Source organism: Leptodactylus fuscus, chromosome 5 (assembly GCF_031893055.1).
Source record: "Leptodactylus fuscus isolate aLepFus1 chromosome 5, aLepFus1.hap2, whole genome shotgun sequence".
Lineage (NCBI taxonomy): Eukaryota > Metazoa > Chordata > Amphibia > Anura > Leptodactylidae > Leptodactylus > Leptodactylus fuscus.
In genome coordinates, this window is record NC_134269.1 from 32,390,030 (window position 1) to 32,413,276 (window position 23,247).

General features: G+C 44.6%; 1 protein-coding gene across 1 annotated transcript; it reads left to right on the forward strand.

The window, feature by feature from the left end:
• Nucleotides 1–5,448: 5,448 nt before the first annotated feature.
• MCOLN1 (mucolipin TRP cation channel 1) lies at nt 5,449–22,970 on the forward strand. Its single transcript, XM_075272854.1, has 14 exons — nt 5,449–5,599; nt 14,195–14,391; nt 15,201–15,368; nt 16,119–16,269; nt 16,364–16,430; nt 17,122–17,218; nt 19,200–19,299; nt 19,517–19,623; nt 19,707–19,856; nt 20,424–20,525; nt 21,218–21,340; nt 21,453–21,659; nt 21,739–21,872; nt 22,459–22,970. The coding sequence occupies exons 1-14, from the start codon at nt 5,539–5,541 to the stop codon at nt 22,490–22,492; spliced, it is 1,698 nt and encodes a 565-aa protein (XP_075128955.1). The 5' UTR covers nt 5,449–5,538; the 3' UTR covers nt 22,493–22,970.
• The last annotated feature ends 277 nt before the right edge of the window (nt 22,971–23,247 follow it).

Sequence of the window (23,247 nt, forward strand, 5' to 3'; positions counted from 1 at the left end):
TAAATCTCGCCCAGACTACTAAGGTGGGTGAGATGAGAAAACTCCAGAAGAAATGTTTGTTCTCAGCAGACAACTTTCGTCTGCTGAGCATTTTGGTAAATGCTCAGTACTGGGCTGGATTTTTAGGAATGGCAGGTAGGTTGGTAGTGGGACCTGTCATTCCACCCCCCTCCAGTCCACACTTTGGGGATGTTCCGGCAGCGACTCAACTGTTGAGAGTCTCCTCATCAAGGGAGGCTTAAGAAGTCAGCTCCAGCAGCAGACTGTGGGCAGAGCTTGGCTGGAGAGCCAACATATATTTGGAGCTGTGTCCTGAATGATTCTACTGGCTATTTTAGATTTCTGTTATTCTAGGTGAGGTAACCTATTCTATGTTTAGTTAGAGCCTAGCCGGGCAGGGATTTATTTTTGTATTGTTTCCTTTTGTTGCTGCACTACCTTTTTGAGTGAAAATAAACTCTACCTTTGTTTTGGACTAAAGAATCTGGACTTTTGTGTCTATGCCACCCCACCTAGCAACCCCAGACCCTGACAAGATGAATAGTACAAGTGAATATAAGAAACTCTGTGATATAACTTATTTAAAAAAATTCTTCTCTGTGTATCAGATGGAGCTACATTCTATAGAGAAGTCTATCGAGAGAGGAAGAAGAGGCTGCTGGAATAGGTACATCAATAAATGTAGCTGCTATACTCTGTAGCTGTTCTGAAACTGCTATGTTTCAAGATAAGACTGTGCCACTGCACAGAATGAGGCAATAAATAAACTAACAGTCTCCTCCTCCCCATCCCCTCTCCATAGACTTCTGTGTGAGGTGAATAGGAGACAGACTCTATATAAACAAACAGACTGACTGAAGATGAGCAGAAACCCCCTTTCGACATCCGTCTTAATAACACGGCAAATGTCGGGTTTTTAATTTTTTAAGACTAGCACGTAGGAATAGCCTTAAGAAAGGCTATTCTTCACCTACCTTTAGAAGTCTTCTCTGCACCGCCAGTCCGTCTATATCCCGGTTTTCATCATTATGCAGTTTTTTTGCAGCACTGGGGGCTCCAGCGCCGGCCTCTGTCTTCCTCTGGCAGGCCCTCTCTGCGACATCTTCTTCTGATGGCTTTTTCTGGCTTTAAATGGCACACATGTGCAGTCGGCTCTGCCATGGGGCAGAGCCGAATGCGCATGTCTGCGGCCATTTTCTTGTGGCCGCGTACACGAATAAGCTCAGTATGCTCGTGTAAGTGTCCACAAGAAAGCACCCAGTGCTGCCATTTTGCAAGGGATCGCCGGCACCTGAAAAGCCGAGGGGGGCTTTTTCAGTTCAAAAACTGGGCTGAAAAATTCAGCTTATACTCAAGTATATACGGTAATTGGATTCCTTTAAGCCCTGGAATAATTATGTTTAATGAATGAATTTCTCACATGTCCACATTCTTTAGTGATCTGATTCTGGACCTATATCCATCAATATGGAGAGAGTTGGGTAAAACTCCATAGAATTGTATAAGGATGGAAAATGTAAAGCCTTCCCTGTACTGGTCGGATGGTATAATCTATCAGCCGCACAGTCTTTCCGTACTTAAGAATTAGGACTTTTCTTAATACTACTAATGTGATTCCTAATACACATGGCTCGCTGTCTGGATTACTGAGATATTTATGACTCAAGACAAACATTAAGGGGTGGAAAGATTTTATGCATGTTAATTATAAGGAAAAGATAAGTTATATAAAAAGTAATTCAATTAAAAAATGACCCCCCCTATATTATATTGAGTCATTACAAACAGAGAGAACTTTTTCAAGTGTTTCTTTCTGTTAATGTTGATGATTACGGCTTACGGCTAAGGAAAACCCAAAAGTCATTATTTTGAACGGACTACCGAACGCATTGACAAGCAGTGTGCAGTGAAAGCACACAAATCCTATAGACTATAATGGGGTCCGTGTGCTTGCTGCGATATCTCCCCACGGAACATGCGGTCAGAAAAGTAGTTCACAATTTACTTTCCTGTCCGCATGTGGAGACTGTGCAGAAAGCGCACGGACCCCATCATAGTCTATGGCAGTGATGGCGAACCTTTTAGGGTGCATTCACACAGAGTAAATGTGGCGCGCAATTCCGTGTGAATGCACCCTAGGGTAAGTTCACACTGAGTAAACGCTAGCTTATTTTGTAGAGTAAAATTACACTTGTAAATTTTGCTATCCCATTGACTTCAATGATATTTTTTTACACGTGTAAAAATACGCCTGTAAAAATACGCTTGTAAAAATACGCCTGTAAAATGTCATTGAAGTCAATGGGAGTCTTATTTTTACACGTGTATTTTGCAAAAATACACGCGCGTTTGCACCGTTAGAGACCGAGTGCTCAAACTGCAACCCAAAATCCACTAATTTATCACAAAGTGACACGGCAACTTAAACCTTAATAATGTGCAGATCCACAATTGCACACAATTACAGACCTGCAAAATATGGGCATATGAATGGGGCTTTATAGAGCTTTCTGCTCCACTGTGATCCCCACACAGTCCAATCTGCTTCACAGTGACCTCCACACAGTACAATCTTCTCCACAGTGGCCCCCACATAGTATAATCTGCTGCACAGTGATTCCCACACAGTACAATTTGCTCCATGGTGGCCCCCGCACAGTATAATCTGTTCCACTGATGGGCTCCCAAAAAGAGGGCTCTGAGTGCCACCTCTGGCATAGGTTCGCCATCATGGGTCTGTGGGGTCCGTTTGCTTTCAATGCACACTGTTTGCCAATGCGTTCAGTAGTCCATTCAGTTGGAACTCTCTTGAATGGATTACCGATGCAGATGTGAACCAGGCCTTAGTCTGGTTCAGTAGGCAACACAATCATGGGGAAGACTGCTGAAGTGACAGATGTCCAGAAGGTAGTCATTGCCACACTTCACAAGGAGGGTAAGCCACAAAAGGTCATTGCTAAAGAAGCTGTTCACACAGTGCTGTATCAAAGCATATTAATGGAAAGTAGAGTGGAAGGAAAAAGTGTCGTGGAAAACGGTGCACAAGCAACCGGGATAATCACAGTCTTGATAGGATTGTTAAGAAAAGGACGTTCAAAAATTTGGGCGAGATTCACAAGGAGTGGACTGCTGCTGGAGTCAGTGCTTCAAGAGCCACCACATACAGACGTATCCAGGACATGGGCTACAAGTGTCACCTTCATGTGTCAGCCACTCATGGCCAATAGACAACACCAGAAGTGACTTATCTGGACCAAGGAGAGAAAGAACTGGACTGTTGCTCAGTGGTCAGAGGTGTTTCTAGATGAAAGTAAATTTTGCATTTCATTTGTTTGGTCCCAGAGTCTGGAGGAAGAGCGGAGAGGCCGCTGTACACAATCCAAGCTGCTTGAGGTCTAGTGTGAAGTTTCAAACAGCACTGGGGGCATCCTCAATGCTGCGAGAGAACTCTCTCCAGCGACGCCTCCATCTTCTTCTGCAACCACCTCTTCTGTTGTCTTCTTCCGGCTGGGGTCACGCTCCGCTCTTGCGTGCATGCGCAGTACGCTCCTGTAGTTCTCCGTAGAGGTACAGGAGCGTACTGCGCATGCGCGCAAGAGCGGAGCGTGATCCCAGCCGGAAGAAGACGGCAGAAGAGGTGGTTGCAGAAAAAGATGGAGGCGTCGCTGGAGAGAGTTCTCTGGTAGCATTGGGGACGCCCCCAGTGCTATTTGAGCACCGGGGCCCGCCCCCAGTGCTGCGAGAGAACTCATTTGCATACCGGTAAGAAACGGTATTTCTACCGAATGGCGGACCGGAGACTGATTCTAAAGGTAAGAGACGAATAGCCCTTCTAAAGGCTATTTCGACATGTTAACTAGAAGGAAAAAAAAGATTTTTAGTGGTAGAATCCCTTTAAATAATTATATTACAGTTGATGTTATATAATATTCTAATTTTCTGAGATAATGACTTTTGGGGTTTCGTCGGCTGTAAGCCATAATCCTCAACATTCTCTCTGTTTGTAATGACTCAATATAATATATGGGGGTCACTTGTTGAATTGACTTACTAAACCCCCCCAACTTTTTGATGATATTCTAATATATTGAGATGCAATTGTATGCTGCAGATGACAGCACTTTAAAGATGGCAGCTGCCCAGGAGAGCCTTCTGTCCCCCATTGACTTCAGTAGGGGGCTCCATTCTGTTCTGATGGCATGAAGCAGGACAGGACCTTCTCTGTAATGATCACAACGGATTCTTCTCCTCCGTGTCAGGAATAGATAGAAATGTGCAGTGCTTGGTTAGATTGGCCCAGGCAGCCAGAAGTCAACCATCTTGTTGTTCAGCGGTCAGGAGATGGGAGTAATCCCTGCTCATGTTTGTGGTAGTTTTGTGCAAGAGAAGACTTTTAGAGTAACATTATATGGACCTTGAGGCTATGACCTTGTATATTAACCCTTTTTGGAACTGCACCCTACAGTCCGGGCATTGCAGACACCTTAAAGCACACTTTAGGAGGAATACCGCCCCGGTAAGGGAGGCACTGACTGACCGGGAACTACCGTCCTAAAAACTCTGCTCCAGCCACAGCTCTGTAGCTCCATCATATGATGTTGTCTATTTATCAGTAAACCATACGTCCCTGTCCCGGGACAGTCCTGGATTCTGGGTGCTGTCCCACTGTCCTGTCATGGGAGGTATGTCCTGACTTCAGAGGATGCAGATGGGCTGACTACAGTGCTGTAGCTGGAGCCGTCCACTCCCTGCTTCACCTTTCCCAGGGCGCTCTGACAGCTGTAGACGCAATGTGATGATGTCACTCAAAGAAAAATGGATGGTAATGGGCGGAGCCAAAATAGACATGGGTGGGGCTAAATCTACCATACATTATGTCCTTCTTTCTATCCTTTGAATATTGTGAGGTATGTGCTTAGCATATGCAATGTAAATTTGCATGTTGCAATCTGTGTAGCGCAAATGTTGCCCCTCTTTTGGACCTGTGAAAGGTGGGAGGTCTGCGGGGACTATAAAGTTCCCATAACCCCTGTAATAATGTGAAGAATAGAAGCGCCAGCAGTTTCACCTGCAGAACATGGGACATTGCACCATTAAAAGGTTAATGACTATTTAAAGGATTCAATTCATCACCCTGTGAACAGTCTATGGGCTGCACCCATGATAACCTCACCAGGGACCAACTAATATCCAGCCATATCCCCCTGTCAATCACAGCTTAAAGGGAGTGTCCAGCGGATCAAACATATCGCTTATTCCTCCGACTCCTGGAGCAGCAGAGTACACTGGGAAACTGGCCAATCACAGGGAAGAGGCTCGTAGTGCCGCCCCCTCATGACGTCATTTCGCAAGTCTTATGTATCTGACAGGAGGCGGGGTCTATGCTGTGACGTGGACATGGGCGGTGCAGTTGTTTTGGTCATATGACCTGCCAGCAGTGGTTAGCTGAGAGAGAGACAGACAGACAGAAGGGAGAGCTCATGGGACGGAGGCTGAGCGGATGAGACAGCACTCACCGGAGCGGGCACTCACTGAGACATGATGGGCTCACTGCGCAGGAGCCGCAGCCTGAGCGACAACCCCAAGCCTGGAGGAGCAGGTAGTAGTGCGGGGGGTAGTGTCCTCCATACTGTGCCTGCACGCTATGTATCCGGGAACACAGGGCTCAGGGTGCCGGCTGTAGCAGGGCTCTGTATGTTGTGTTGCAGCAGGGCTGAGTGTGTCAGGTGTAGTGCAGCTGTGTTTGTTTGCAGGGGCAGCAGAGCTGTGTTTGTTGTATTGCAGCAGGGCTGTATGTGCCAGGGGCAGCAGGGCTGTGTTTGTTGTATTGCAGCAGGGCTGTATGTGCCAGGGGCAGCAGGGCTGTGTTTGTTGTATTGCAGCAGGGCTGTATGTGCCAGGGGCAGCAGGGCTGTGTTTGTTGTATTGCAGCAGGGCTGTATGTGCCAGGGGCAGCAGGGCTGTGTTTGTTGTATTGCAGCAGGGCTGTATGTGCCAGGGGCAGCAGGGCTGTGTTTGTTGTATTGCAGCAGGGCTGTATGTGCCAGGGGCAGCAGGGCTGTGTTTGTTGTATTGCAGCAGGGCTGTATGTGCCAGGGGCAGCAGGGCTGTGTTTGTTGTATTACAGCAGAGTGGAGTGTGCCTGGGCAGCAAGACTCAGTGTTTCAGGTGCAGCAGAGTGGAGTGTGTCAGGGACAGCAGAGCTGTGTTTGTTGTATTGCTGTACTCATCAATTTTGCCATTGTGTTGCAAATTACTTGCAGTCTTTTGCTTTGGCTTATCCTGGTTACTCTGTAACTATATTAAGGATGCTATGACAGCACTACTGGGTAGTTTTGCAGCTACAAGGTGCAGTTGCAGCACCCTCAGGGACCCCATTCACCATTAGAGAGGGAGTCGCAGAATTATATGATGATCTTTGGCCTTGGTCAGAGTTGCTGTGTAGCCCTAGTCTAATATTGTACCCATAGAAATCTACCAGTATGTGGCCTCTGTATGCCAGGTTACAAGGTGATGGGGTAGAACGTAGTGCCCTATGGAGGAACATATGGTCACGCACAGTGATTGATACTATTGGTCTATGTTCACATAATGATGTACATATGCTCTGACCTACAGATGAAGCAGTCCTGTTTCCACAGCTGATGTGTTTCCTTGGGTCACTTGTTTTTTACAGAGTCGTATAAACCATCTGCATAATATGTCTATATTTTGGGCACAGACTTGCCCATACGTGTATGTCGGGGGATTATGGATGACATACTGATAATTCAATGCGGGCAGTAAACACCGCTATGGTTATGTGCATGTACCCTAAGTGATCCAGGAAAATGGACATGTGAATAGCCCCATAGACTTGCGTTAGTTTTAAAAATGCCAATTTTTTTCACATTCAGTTGTATTAGTCCTCGCAGTGTCCATGTATTATACAGCCAGGCCTATACAGGGTGAACTTCTTTAGTACCTGTAATGATATTTAAGGGTTCGGAGATCACTGATGATGGACTCGGGCCTTCCATTCTACATGGATACTGACCAGTGACTTGTATAGAGGTAAAACTGTATCCTTGTTTTGGGCATCTGTTCCTCTTAATTCAGCCCATGCACTGACCCCTGTGGCACCCCACTGGTGACTGTAACCCACAATAGCTATCATTAATAACCCAGGAGACAGTCGTTAACCCATTTACAGATATTTTCCCCTAATCCCAGTATTCCCATTTTATGTGGGACAGAATCAAATTTCAGATCTAAAATATTGAACAATTTTTCTATTCTTCTGGTCCTGTGATACAGATGTGAACTTGGCCTTACACTTTGTTCCCTGTACACCTTGAGTGGCTGTCAGCTAAACCCTATTCCTTCTGACTCTACGTATGTTCTCAGTTTATATGTGATATCAGCTGGGAGACGGGTGTCAGCCATTGTCAGACATCTAGGCTTATACCCAGGACAAAAGGATTTGGTGATGAAATTCCAGTACCGATCTGGTTTCCCTTCAACATCTTCCGTCTGAGTCTGTAGGTTCCCATACACATTAGTCAACCAGTCCTGCTGAATTACATGGGCTTGTCTGTAATGTTCATGGAGGTTATTTTTCTCTACGAGGGGGGTTTAGTTTAGGTTTTAGGGTGCGTAACAAGTATATTGGCTCTTCTATACATAGGAACAAATAAATGGGAAACCTGCTTTATGGCTCTCTGTCTGACAGCAAAATTCTACTATCTGTATATAGGGTGTCAGTCTGTACTAAGGGGGCTAGAGGATGTAACTGGATCATATACACTATTATATGCTAATGACAGATGTGCAATAAAGGGATCTTTTATCCCAAAAACAGTGTCCATCTGTCCATGTCTAGTATTACAGCTCAGATCCTGGGACTTATTAATTGACCAACCCTAAGATAGACCATTAAGTAGAGATTGGCAGGGGTCCAACACCCGGGTCCCCGACCCATCAGCTGTTTGTAGAAGCTGTACCATTTGGGTGAGCACTGCAGCCTCCTCAGTATGCACCAGGAACAGCGCCGTACATTTGTATAGTGGATCTATCTGGTATTACAGCTCAGTCCATTCTCTTGAATGGGACTGATCTCTAATCAGGCCATGTATCCAATGAATGTGATATCTCATAGCTTGTGAAACCGTAGCAGCACGTGGGGAACAACCACAGGGGTCTCAAGTGACCAACTTATCTTCAGTTGGTCCTAAGAATAGATCTTCAGTATAAAAGTTCCAAAAAATCCCAAGTGAATGGACCAACAGTTAGAACTATAATAGTCTATGAAACCTTGTATTGTCTTGGCTGTCGTCTGGGGAGGGTCTGGGTTTTATGCTGGGATCGGACGGTATATTACACATCTCTTATTTAGTTGCCCTCTTCACTTGTCACTTGTATGTCTTACTTAGTACCAAGGTGTACGGTCTCCAGTACAAACATATATAGACATGGCAGGTATTTTGCTTCCTTATACATTCCAGATTCTCACCTTTTGCAACGCATTTTCCACCCTGTAGTAATGAAGCCGTTCACACCTGTTGGGTTTGACATGGATTTCCACGTGGATTGTGTGTCGCAATCTGCCTTAAATCCAAGGGCAGCCATTAGACTATGGAAAATACAATAACTGGCTATTGTCGGCTACTGTATTGGTGTAGGCAGACCACAGAACTGCTGAGACTGTGCATTCCTTACTCTTTCTCTTATGAGAGTGGCTTCTTATCTACTCTTACCGCGGTCACATCTTGTAACACTGAGGAGTAGATCTGTAATTGTGGATTAGTTCAGTCTGTTCATATGACGGGATTGGGGGGGAAGATGTTGTAACCCCAGGATGAGCGAACACCGTTGGCGTTTATACCGCAGCACCATACAATAACACGGAACATTTCGGAATATTGGCTGCGCTGAGAATTGATGGGCACTCGGCTCCCAGAGATGGCCGGACAGCTCAATATGTTGTTCTGTTTTCTGAGGTTTACTATGGGCTACCACTAGAGATGAGCGAACACTGTTCGGATCAGCCGTTCTGAACAGCACGCTCCCACAGAAATGAATGGAAGCACCTGTGACGCTGACTTTGCCGGCAGCTGGTCGCTGTGCCAGGTGCTTCCATTCATTTCTATGGGAGCGTGCTGTTCAGAGTGGCTGATCCGAACAGTGTTCGCTCATCTCTAGCTACCACTAATCCATCTCTATAAGGCTGGGGCTGGATGGCCATTTTGGTTGTGTCTCCTGTTGCATGACCAAAGATCTTCATCTTTCCCTGGGAAACGTGCACTAATGCAAATAAATGGGCTCACGATGTGACCCTGATGGGACTGTGAACTCAGTGTTGCAGTGCAATCCCATTCACTTGCAACAAGATGGCAGGATGCAGTCCTTGGTTTTGTGGTAGGGGATGTAGCTAAAATCTCTGTATATGTGTGGAATCCAGTTACAGTCGCCCTATGACCGGGACTGTGCAACACTCTGATGGAAGTTAGAATCCACTCGGACCATTCCAGGACCCGAACAATAGGCGACAACCCAAAAAAGTTGGGTGCCCACCAGTAAATTTGTGAACTCCATCCTTTACGTGTGTTCTGGTCAATTATAGGGGTTGTCACACAAAAACCAATGCTGATCTCACATCTACAGGACAGGGGATATGTTCTATCTAGCATAGGTTCTACAAGAACTGCGATCCTGTGCAGGGAACACCGTTTTTGTGCACTTTATGTGACGTGTTGGAAGCCTTCTTTCTGGGATGACCTAGGGCACGGATTAAGGATACAAAACCCCTTTATGCTCTCGATGACGGCACCTAACTTCATAATGACTATGGAAAATTCCTATTTTTGATCATGTACATGAGACATTATATTATGTCTTCTATAAGAGTCTCATGAGAAGGAGCACGGGACAGGCCGCAAGTGTCTGGTACCGCAGTATTGCCTCGGGGGTAATACTATACATGGGAATGGAGTCTTTCTGCTAAAATAGTAACCTTAGTGTTAGAATACATTCCCTTTAACACCTCCTATCTCATCATTTTTGTGTCAAGGGGTTTATCCTAGTAAATAGTATAAAATCTCAAGGACAAAGAACTCCTATGGAGGATTTTGAGATTACTCTCCGCCTCAGCTTTCTCTCCCAGTTCCCACCCGGTGGGACCCACTCTGCTTGGTCTTTCCATCTTGGATTCGCTTGTTCATTAGCCACAGACACCATGGAGTTATTCAGCCTGACTCTAGGTTCACACTAGCACCGGTATATGTTCTTCTGGTTTGTTGGAGATCCAGGTAAATGAACCACTAAAATGGTGGAGCCCAAGGAACCCCATTGACTACAATGTGGTCTATCCAGTTGGAGTTGCTTGGTGCTGATTTTTGAGGTGGAGTTCTTCTGTATGAATTAGTCCTAACTAGAGATGAGCGAGTACTGTTCGGATCAGCCGATCTGAACAGCACGCTCCATAGAAATGAATGGATGCACCTGGTACTTCCGCTTTGACGTCGGCCGCTTAACCCCCCGCGTGCCGGCTACGTCCATTCATTTCTATGGGAGCGTGCTGTTCGGATCGGCTGATCCGAACAGTACTCGCTCATCTCTAGTCCTAACCTCTTATGCCATAACTGGCCAAATGGGAATGGTACCTGCTGAATTTGGTACATCCTTTTCGTCCTACACCATAATCCTATGCCAAAACAATGGGGCCTCTTCCCACCACGTTCTACTTGGCTGTGACCTCTGGGGAAGTGATTGCTGTAAGGACAGTAGTATTTTCTGTGTTATGTGGCAGAGGTTTATGGTGACGTATAATTATAGGCCCGTGCGACATTGTTACGAGGTGACAACCTGCTCCTTCTCCCTTGTAATTCTGGATTTGCTCCCAGTGACAAGTCTATGTGCTATGAACTTCCGGTGGAACAAGTTCTTCACCCAAAGGGAATGATGACTCGGTACATTCTTGTAACCCGCCTCGATGTGTGTCGTAGTCAGATACTTCCCCTGTTCTGCTCTGGGTGACCCTGGGCAGATCTGTAGCAGAGGGCATCTTCCTTACATATAGCACAGAACATAGGGAAGTTTTTGCAGATTCAATTTTCTATTTCACGTACTGTAAACCTCATAGATTTGTAGGTTCACTTCTGCTCATGCCTAATTCTTTGGTTCCCTCAATATGTCCGGCATATTCACCTCTCCCAAATGTGTAGGGTATATAAGACTATGCAGCCGACTGTTACTTAATCTGTATGGCTACCTATTAGGCTTGTGCAACTTGTGCCATATGATCAAAGATCGCTGTGACTCAATTTACTAATGTAAGTGAATGATCTTTTTGCATTTCGGAGTTGCAGTCGTCGTTCCATCGGGGTTACAATGCAACTCCTATTTCATCTGTATTAAGGAAGGAGTTGCAGGACTACGCAGCTTTAGGCTAGAATTTGATGTATTGTTCTTGGTGCGACTGCGATACAGCCGGAAACTTTGTTAGAACAGATTTTAGACAACTTCAGAGTTCATGTAAGTCGATGCTACTAAAAAATGACCCATGCAGCCTGGACTCTTCTCGCACTGTTTTTGCTCTCCACATCAGTGTATAGCCTGCACAAGTGTCTATGACCTATACCTTTAGATATAAGGTCATCAGAGGATGAGAAGGGAAATCCACAGTATGCAGTACATTTTGCTGACTCTGCATGTCCTGTTTGTCTCAACTACAAGAACCGAGATCTACTCCGAGCCAGTCACTAATGTAGTTCTTTCTCTTCCTCTTTTTCTAAGGCGGATGTGATAATAAATTAATTTATATAGTATCAGTAACACTTTAAGTACTTGGGGCTTGCGCACATGTATGGCTTCTTAGTATGAGCTGCACAGCCTCTGCGTGCTGCCATACAGCCTCGAGTTCCTGATTTTGTTTTGGGTTGAACAAGTTTTCTCCAATTCACGCCTCAAATTGGCTTAAAGCGTAGTGTACAACACTCCTGTAATGGCGGCAGTGACTCTTCTGTGATGGTGGGACCACTACTGATAATGGGGACGGAGGTCCCGCCATCTACTGTCCCTGTGCAATACAGGGGTAGTAAACAAAAAATATAAAAAAAAATTGGTGGCATTGGGTGAAAATGGAGAAAAGTCCTATCTGAGCTTCATGTGACCCCGATATGTAAACACTTTGGCCGTTTAACTGACTTGCAGCAGCCACTCTTTTGTGATTGTGGGACCCGCGTTGATACTAGTGGTGGTGGTCTCACTATCATCTAGTCGAGGCAGCCATTTTATTTAGACCAATATGAATCCCAAGTTTTTCAGCTTTGTGATCGCTAGTACTGGATGTTCTGGGCCTACATAGTGACTGGCCATGCCAGCCATCGATAGGAGTGTAGCCTTAGGAGCATAGTGTTCATAGTCCTTCTAAGATGCTCTTTACAGTAGGGTCATGGAGACTTGAGGTAGGAGAAATTGGAGTGGGGGCCCCACTACCGCAGCATGGCCGCTGCACGGTGTATGGTGAAATCGACTTCTGGCTAAGAACAGTCAATCGGTGGAGGTATCGCACATTACACCCTCAGGAATCTGATATTGATGATCAAGTCTAAGGATAGGCCATCAATATCTAGTCATGGAGAACTTGTAACGTTCTATTGGATGTAACTGTAGAAAAAAAAAACGTTGGGCCATGCTCACATCTGCATGGAAATCTTTATTCTGAGGCACCAGCACAGTCCGTCCGATGTTTTGCAAGCCTGACTTTTTCATCCAACGATGTTCTGGTCCTCTGTTGAACCAGAAGAACTATTGATCTCCAAGATGGTGTGGTTCTACCTCCTCTCTAGGCTTTCAGCAGGATAATTGAGCTGTTATTAAGTAATATACCTTATGATAATGACATGACTCTTCTGAGCCTGTCTCAGTCTACACTGCAAAGCAGAAGAGTGACTGACAGGAAATAGGAAATCGCCCTATTGTATCTGCTCTTGTGGCCCTTGTGAGAAATACAATATATACTTTATGTATATATTTTTCTATGTATAATGTGTAATAACAGCTCCATAATGCTAATTTTCATGAGGTTCATTTGTAACCCCCTTTCCTTGTTTCTTATCTTTTAGTACAATTTTATTTTCCATTGTGGGACCTATGTGTTACTATCCTTTATGATTTTTGTGTCTCATCTTCACATGTAGACTGTAGCAGATTTTGCATTTTTCCACTTGACCTGGAATTTCGTGTAACGTCATTGTCTTTGCTTATAGTCCTCCATATATTTGCTGCTCCCTTCACACTGCTGCTCACGTCCTGTAAGGCCTATGTCAATGGCCCATTGTTCTGTACTGACCCACTTCTGGCATATTCTTTAGTCTGGCGCTCCCACTCATCGGAGTCCTCATTTGCCATGAATGTGGTTAAGACTCATTGATGTCTTCCATCTACTGTACTGGATCACCGCTACATCCTGGTTTTCAGCAGTGAGACCTTAAAAGATCAATCTGTGGTTCTAGCACCAGCCAACACATTCATAGACGTTCATAGATAATCGGCCGGCTGACATCTCTGAAGCTGCTTATCAGTAGTTTAGAACAAGGATCATATGGAGAGAAGAGCCAAAGCATGAACTGCGTGTATTCACTGGCCAAACACTCGGCTTGGCTGGGTCATGCATGCATAGAAAATTGGCAGTGAATTAGGTAGACTCCTCTAAAATGAAAAAGGAAGCCACTGTTCAAATAATTAAAAAAAAAAAAAAAAAATCCTGCAATTTTGTGTACAGCTCCTGTTCTATCTTCTGTTTCCATGGAACAGACTACAAACTCGGAGTAGTCAGATCTTGCAGTCTGTTCCTTAAGGATGTATATAGGTCTGGGTATGGGCTGCCGGGACAAAATGAATTTGTTGTCCAGACTATTTGCAAGCTGGTTCATGACGTGAGACTTGGAGTCTCCATGACTGTGGTCCTCAAACCTACTTGGTGACTTCTGTGGACATCAGTGGTGTGGTGCTCCACGTATGCTTGCCAAAACTAAATGGTTCATGGGAGGGCTGAAGCGGTCAATCGAAATAAGACGGGAGGGTCTACCGTCCAAATCTTAGGACTCTAGCCAAGAAAACACTTGCTGTAACGCTTTACAAGGTACCTGTTTGATAGCATAGAATGTACCGACGCATTAAGATGTTCTCACCAGTTTATCAATCTGTTTTCTAGCTGAACGTCAGCGCCTCCTGTCTCCATCACCCTGCTATGGCTCCAGTTTGTGTGAAGGATCCAATCCAGAAGAGGTTCAGCTTCGGCGGCGGCTGAAATATTTCTTCATGAGCCCTTGTGACAAGTACAGAGCCAAGGGGAGGAAACCTTACAAGCTGGCCCTGCAGCTTATCAAGATCATGTTGGTCACCGTACAGGTATTACAAAAGTTCCAAACATCTTAAAATGTAACTGTCATTTCAGGGTTGTTTTTTTTCCTCATTGTGGGGTTTGTTGAATATTTTTTGTGATATACTTTATTAACCTATTCTACTTTTTTCAGTAGAAAACAAGCTCTAAAGTTATCCCTAGTAGCTCTCCAACTAAGCAATGTTAGGGAGTTCCATCCCATATTTGCTCTGTATTGCCAATATATACAGATATAGAAATTGCCAAGGGGCTTGTTACTTCAAATAGTTGTATCTATGGTTTTATAACACCTTGAAAAGGGCTTGTAGTGCCATATAAAATCACATTCCCTTTTCTGTTCTGCTACCAATCTTGTAGCTTTGGCTGTATTAAAGCTGAGACTCTCTGCTTTCACATGACGCCAGTAGCACTTTTCTAGGTTAAAGTAACACCCTTGTCCCTTTGGCAATTTCTATATATGTATATACTGGTGATACAGCGTGACTACAGGACCGATCTCTCTAATACTGCTTAGTTATTGTCTTGCTAGGAAGAACTTTTATTTTTTCTGCTATAAGAAAGTACTGTCATGTTATCATCCAGTACCCATTTAGGGACCATCAGCGTCTTATACATTCTGGTTATATTATCAGTGGTGTCCAGTGTAGTGCTGGTGTCAGCTCAGGATAAGCTGAAGTAGCTGATAGAGGATGCAAAGGCCTCTCTTGTGCAGATATGGAGCACATATCGCCCTGGCATCAGCGAGACCTGTTCTTAGCATTGTACTGGTGCTACGTATGTGATAAGACCTCACGTCCCTCTGTCCTGTCTCCTGCAGCTCATCCTGTTTGGCCTCAGTAATCAGATGGTCGTCCAGTTCAAGGAAGAGAACACCGTGGCCTTTAAACATCTCTTCCTGAAGGATTACACGGACGATTCCGATAAGACCTATGCCGTCTACACCCAGGACGACGTCTACGACTATCTCTACTATGCAGTAGATCAGGTGAGAGGCTAGCTATTCCTGCACTTCAGCGCCGGTGAGCGTTTTATGCTCTCCGCCGCGAAACCGTGTTTTTTTTTTTTTTTTTTTAAACCGGACACTGAGTACTGCATGTCCGATTTAAAAAAAAAAAAAAAAAAATGGTTTCACGGAGGAGAGCATAAAACGCTCACCGCTGCTCACGGCCGGACACCTTTCAAACACATTCAAATGAATGGGTTTGAAAGAGTTCTGCAGGTTTCCGTCTCCTGCTCAATTTTGTGCAGGAAACGGAAACCTGCATGAACGGAGACCGGGCGCAGATGTGAATGAGCCCTATGCAGATGCCATGCAGATGTTGTCCTTGGTTGGATTTGAACCCAGAATACCGGTGCTGTGAGGCAACAGTGTTGGCCGCTGAATTTTCTATAAAGAATAACAGGAACAGCAAAACTCAGAAAAATGTTCTGAAAATCTAAGGAAAAAAAAAAATTCCCAAATTATGTCATGAGGAATGCGCGGCTTGGCTCGCCCCCCCCCCCCCCCTTGCCGCAGCTTGGGCCCCCCCTTGCCGCGGCTTGGCTCGCCCCCCCCCTTGCCGCGGCTTGGCTGGCTCGCCCCGTTTTCTGAATGGGGCTTATGCAAGTAATGATATGGGATTTGGGCAACCATCAATTTGCCACATACAGGGCCAGATGCCCAATATGGTCACTTCTGTTAGTCTACCTTTTATATTACATGTACTAACTCCTATTTCCTCCTATTATATTACAGTACGTCACATTTCCATCCCAAACCACAGCTCGGTATGCATACGCACAGTTCAACAACCAAACGTCTCTCTCCATGTGTCAGTATTATTACCGCAAGGGCCACATCGATCCTGCCAATGATACGTTCAATATTGATCCCAAGGTTGTCACAGGTATACATGTGTTACGTGGCTTCTATTGGAATATACTGCTGTATATAGTTTATATACATGTAAGTACTGACTTTCCATATACTGTTTCTTCTAGATTGTGTATACGCAGACCCCAGCGAGACCACTCACCACTACAGGAATTTTACCATTAAGTTTCACAAGTAAGCATTGCTGCAGAATGTCACACATGCAAAGTAATTTTATCTAGGATTGCAGAAACCCTATAGCTCTGCTGCATCCATATACTCATCCAGCTTGTACTAAATTCATAATACACTTTGTGCTTGAGATGGTTTCCCTACATTGTCAGGAGGAATAACAGAGGAACCGCAACACGGGGTTCTAAAAAGAAGAAAAATGCATTTATTTTTTTTTATTTTTTTTTTGGGGGGGGGGGGGATATGAAGATATTGATTGCTGTATCCTCTTCACTACTTATCAAATACAGCGCCACACACTGTATAGTGGCTGTTCTTGGTATTGCAGTTAAGACCCATTTATTTGGATGCAGTTGAGCAGAGGCATAAATTGAAGATCATGGGTACCAGTACTAAATATGTAATATTGGGTCGCATTCTGGGTACAGAGCTCAGTAGTGACTATCGCTGTTTTCCCTATAGCTACGCCCCTGGCACTGAGCTTTAGCATGGCCATGTGTGAATATGATGTTGGCCTGAGAAGAGTAAGCACCCTCAAGTGCTGCGGGATCTTCAAACAGCTGATCAGCAGGGTCCTGGGTGTTGGGCTTCACCGATTTAGTATTGATAACCAATTGAAGGAATAGTTCATCAGGATCATAGGGGGGTTAAACTGATTTTCCAGGTGTAAAATTTTATTTTTTCTTCTTTTTAGGTTGATAAACATCACAATACAATTTCAGTTAAAAGCCATTAACATCCAGACCATCATTAATAATGAGTTACCCGACTGTTACACGTTCACCATCACTGTGAGTATACATAAGGGCTTGTAGCAATGGGTAGGGTGGCTGTGTTCTAGAACAAGACTGTTCACAGGATAGGGAGTAAGTGCCTGGTCGCTGAGGGTCCCACCGCAGGTCCCCAATCTCTCCCCCCCCCCCCCCCATTTGAATAGTGGTGCAAATAGCCTGTAACAAATGCAAAGAAATCTCCTACTAAATTGGCAAGGGACAGGCTATTAGGGTTAAAAGCAAGAGTGAAAATTTTTGTTGACACATTGCCTTTAAAAAATCAATTGGGGTAATTGCATTGTATTGTAGCAGCTCTGATCCTTGAAGGGGTTTTTGTGTGTTTTGGCAACATACAGTCCTATGAAAAAGTTTGGGCCCCTATTAATCTTATCATTTTTAGCTCTAAATATTTTGGTGTTTGCAGCAGCCATTTCAGTCTGATATATCTAATAACTGATGGACACAGTAATATTTCAGGATTGAAATGAGGTTTATTGTACTAACAGAAAATGTGCAATATGCATTAAACCAAAATGTGACCGGTGCAAAAGTATGGGCACCTCAACAGAAAAGTGACATTAATATTTAGTAGCTCCTCCTTTTGCCTCTAGTCGCTTCCTGTAGCTTTTAATCAGTTCCTGGATCCTGGATGAAGGGATTTTGGACCATTCCTCTTTACAAAACAATTCAAGTTCAGTTAAGTTTGATGGTCTCCGAGCATGGACAGCCCGCTTCCAATCATCCCACAGATGTTCAATGATATTCAGGTCTGGGTACTGGGATGGCCATTCCAGAACATTGTAATTGTTCCTCTGCATGAATGCCTGTGTCGATTTGGAGCAGTGTTTTGGATCATTGTCTTGCTGAAATATCCATCCCCGGCGTAACTTCAACTTCGTCACTGATTCTTGAACATTATTCTCAAGAATCTGCTGATACTGAGTGGAATCCATGCGACCCTCAACTTTAACAAGATTCCCGGTGCCAGTATTGACCACACAGCCCCAAAGCATGATGTAACCTCCACCAAATTTTACAGTGGGTAGCAAGTGTTTTTCTTGGAATGCTGTTTTTTTTTTTTGGACGCCATGCATAACACCTTTTTGTATGACCAAACAACTCAATCTTTGTTTCATCAGTCCACAGGACCTTCTTCCAAAATGAAGCTGCCTTGTCCAAATGTGCTTTTTCATACCTCAGGCGACTCTATTTGTGGCGTGCTTGCAGAAACGGCTTCTTTCTCATCACTCTCCCATACAGCTTCTCCTTGTGCAAAGTGCGCTGTATTGTTGACCGATGCACAGTGACACCATCTGCAGCAAGATGATGCTGCAGCTCTTTGGAGGTGGTCTGTGGATTGTCCTTGACTGTTCTCACCATTCTTCTTCTCTGCCTTTCTGATATTTTTCTTGGCCTGCCACTTCTGGGCTTAACAAGAACTGTCCCTGTGGTCTTCCATTTCCTTACTATGTTCCTCACAGTGGAAACTGACAGGTTAAATCTCTGAGACAACTTTTTGTATCCTTCCCCTGAGCAACTATGTTGAACAATCTTTGTTTTCAGATAATTTGAGAGCGGGCTGTCCATGCTCGGCGACCATCAAACTTAACTGAACGTGAATTGTTTTGTAAAGAGGAATTGTCCAAAATCCCTTCATCCAGGAACTGATTAAAAGCTACAGGAAGCGACTAGAGGCAAAAGGAGGATCTACTAAATATTAATGTCACTTTTCTGTTGAGGTGCCCAGACTTTTGCACCGGTCAAATTTTGGTTTAATGCATATTGCACATTTTCTGTTAATACAATAAACCTCATTTCAATCCTGAAATATTACTGTGTCCATCAGTTATTAGATATATCAAACTGAAATGGCGGCTGCAAACACCAAAATATTTATAACTAAAAATGATTAAAATTAATAGGGGGGCACAAACTTTTTCATAGGACTGTATATATAACCATATATATAATCACCATGTCTCTCTTTATCTTGGTGCAGATCGTATTTGATAACCAAGCGCACAGCGGAAGAGTGAAAATAAAACTGGACAACGAAGCGACCATTAAGGAGTGCAAGGATCCAAGTGTCTATGGAAGAGGTAAGCACTAAATCAGCACGCTTTTCTTTTTATTATCTTCCAAAAGCTGTGTAGTAAGTAGATCATATAGCAGAGTGAAATCTGGAGACTTGCAATTACCTCGCTTGCTTGCTCCTGAGCACGCTTGCTCATCTTTTAACTATTAGTTGGCTACCTCCTGCCTCACACTTCAGCCCCACCTAGTGGTGATATTTGAATGTGCCATATCTCCCAACAGCTGACAACCACTCTCGTTTGGCATTTGACATCTTGGTAATAATTTCCTGCATCCTTTCCTTCATCCTGTGCGCGAGATCCATCCTCCGAGGCCTGAAACTGCAGAGTGTAGGTGCTGGGTCTTGTGTTCACAGGGGGTGGTTGTGTGACCTGGGCTGTGACTAATATCACGTCTTTTTCCAAATTGATAGGAATTTGCAAAATTTGTTCAGTCTCGTCACTGCCTGGCAGTCTCCTTGTCTGACCGGATGGAGTTTGTGAATGGTTGGTACCTGCTGCTCATCCTCAGCGACTTTCTCACTGTGTCGGGGACCGTCATGAAGATTGGCATTGAATCCAAGGTACCTCTGATGTGGCGCTATGGCTACTCTTCACATCGTCATATACAATAAGAGGTTGTTCACCCAGCGGGAAATGCAGAGGTATTCCTCTTCATTTTCGTCCGCTGGTACCTGTGACAGGATGCCAGCACAGGGCATCAGCATTTAGTTCTGTTGCCGATGAGGCCCATTCACCTTGGCATATTTTTGCGTCCTGCTGCGATGTCTTTCTCTCATTGAAAACAATGGAGAGCGGAATCTGCTGCTGATTCGGAGACTGAATCCACCTCCAAATCAGCATCAAATTTCTATATACTCCTAATAGGATCGTCTGCTTCATTGAAATCTATGGAATTGTACTGCAATACCAAAACTAATTTATTCTTATTGCCAGATTTTACAACAAATGACAGCAGTCTCAAAGGGGTGGGGGTGCACAGGGACTATTGTGATCAGGGGACACTTCTTATATGTACAAAGACACTTTTTTAGGAGCCTTGCCCTGAGCTGCACATGTGAATGACTTCATACTGTGTCTTGTTGCATCTAATCCCTCACACTTCTGTGCCTTGTATTCCCGTGTTCTAGACCTTTGCCAGTTACGATGTCTGCAGCATCTTGTTAGGAACCTCAACCTTGCTGGTTTGGGTTGGAGTTATCCGGTATCTGAGCTTCTTCCAGAAGTATAATGTGAGTATTTCGAAATGGATACAGGACTACTGTTAGTAGGGTTCTGCAACTTTTACGGACTTGTACGGGCTATATGGTACCTCGAAGACGTCTTGCACATGGGCAAATATGGTCTCTAAATTCCAGACTGTGTAGGTCGCATTTCTTGGACTGAGTCTGGTCCAGAGACTGGGACTCCAAGTATTCTAGTGATAGTGCTAGGAGTTCTTGTTTGCCTGTGATTTATATAATGTAGGACAGTAAAGCTATGGGAGGGCAGGGACTCCTAGTATCCAACTCACTGCAGTGCAAGGAGTCCCAGTGTTCAGAACAGATATTAGGTAATGGGGGCAATATATGGTTTGGATTTTCTGGACTGTATTACCCTGTGTACAGAAGGTCTAAGTATTGAGAATTCCTAAGACCGTGAAATGCGACATTTACTTGTCTTTGGCATATCCTTAGGCCAGATCCTCACATTTCTGTGCTCTTATTAGAGTTATGGCCTGAGCGAGTCTAATGACCTAAACAAGCTGTGACCTAGGGACCTAATACAGTAATAGAGGTGCTGAAATGTGCCCATGTGAGCCGCCGCCACCATTGTTGTCAATGACCTCTGCCTTACCAATACCAGAATATGGTGCCCAGTTATTCTGCCAGGGCTTGGTAATCCTGGTCTGCTTAGTGTCTTACATCTTGTCTTTATCTTGTAGATTCTCATTGTCACACTCCGAGTGGCTCTACCGGACGTCATCCGCTTCTGTTGTTGTGCGGCGGTCATATATCTGGGGTATTGCTTCTGCGGCTGGATAGTTCTCGGACCCTATCATGTCAAGGTGAGGACATTTCTCCTTCATTGCATTCGTTCTCCATGTCTGGTTCTTCTTCCCACGTTTGTAGTAACCTTGTGTTGTGTGTTTTTTTTTTTTTTTTTTTTTTTCTTCCCAGTTCCGTTCTCTCTCCATGGTGTCCGAATGCCTCTTCTCTCTCATAAATGGAGACGACATGTTTGTTACCTTTGCTGAGATGCAGTACAGCAGTAACCTGGTGTGGCTGTTCAGCCAGCTTTACCTCTACACCTTTATCAGTCTCTTTATCTACATGGTGCTCAGTCTCTTCATTGCCTTGATCACAGGAGCCTACGAGACAATCAAGGTAACTGTATAGGGTAGTCGGTGACTATGGCCAGTTGTATCATGCCGCATCGACGCTGATGTCTTCTGTGTTTCCTCAGTTTCAGAATGCAGGCGAAGAGAACGTGTCCGCACTTTACCAGTATATAGCGGAGTGTAAGGACAGCCCCAGCTCAGGGAAGTTCCGGACTCCAAACTCCGCTAACTGTTCTGTGTTTTGCTGCTGTTCTTCTCCGTAAGTATTGTCCACTGTCTGACCCCACATTGAATTCATCCGTCTGTATTAGAGATGAGCGAGTACTGTTCAGATCAGCCGATCCGAACAGCACGCTCCATAGAAATGAATGGATGCACCTGGTACTTTCGCTTTGACGGCGGCCGGCCGCTTAACCCCCTGCATGCCGGCTACGTCCATTCATTTCTATGCGAGCGTGCTCGCTCATCTCTATTCTGTATGTGATGTGTCATAGGTCTGACACCTGGACCCCATAAAGATCAGCTGTGCAGGAAGCTGCTAGTGCACGGTGGGGTGTGCGCAGGTAACGGGAGTGACGTGGCACAGCGGTGGTCCTGGGGAATGGCAGTACTGCAGCTATTACTTGTATAGAAGTGGGTGCTGTGTGCACTTCCAGCAGCTGCCTGAACAGCTGATCTGTACAGGGTCCACATGTCGAACCGTATCACATAGTGAAAAACTCTTCATTTGAGGCTAGACAATCCCTTTTACCATTTTTGAGTATGGGGCAGAGTTTATCTGCCCCCTTATATGACTGGTGTCCTCTTCCATCATTGACCACCAATCTGCTTCTTCTTTCCTCCAGAACTGAAGTTGAAGACGACCAAGTGATCAATTGAAGATAACTCCTAATGAAGGATAAGACTCCTCCATATTGGCCTTGTGGATTTTAATTGCATTTTAAGGACTTTTCTTTTTAAAGCAATTTTTTCCGTTTTGTCTGTGAAGACATTTTTTAAAGGACTCCTTCAAAGCCTTATAACAAAGAGCCAAAAGGTGGATTCGCTATGTAAGAGACGGACCTCTATCAGGATTAAGCTAAATCTATACTGGACATTTTATGGATAGGCCTTATAGCTTCTCAGCGTTTATTCAATTGCCAAGACTAAGAAAAATGTAGGTGAGCTAGTAGCGGGATAGACCGGGAGAGAGATGCAGGAGGTGAAGCCAAGATGACATAGTATCCAGAGACCAAGCCAAATGCACAACTGCACACTTATGTAGTAACTTAACTGCAGCCAGGTACCTGGGGGTGACACTGTTTTTTTTAATTTAAGAATTTTTTTTTTTAATACTTTTACTGTATGGTAATAAAATGTGACATAGTACACAAGCTGGTCTGGTGTCTTTTTTTACTTTCTTTTGACTAAGCCAAGATTCACATGCCTGAGTTTCGCCCGGTCCTACAGGACCCAGATCAGCTCTGTAAGTCTAAAGAACAGTGTCCAGGAGGCTGGATTCCTCCTGCAACTGAGGCTAAATGTAGCAGCCTCAGTTATAGGGGAAATCGGCCTCCCTAACAAAAAAAAAAAGTGATCAGATGTCCCCAAAGGTCTCTTATCACCTTATGGGGACACAATCTGAAAATAAAAAT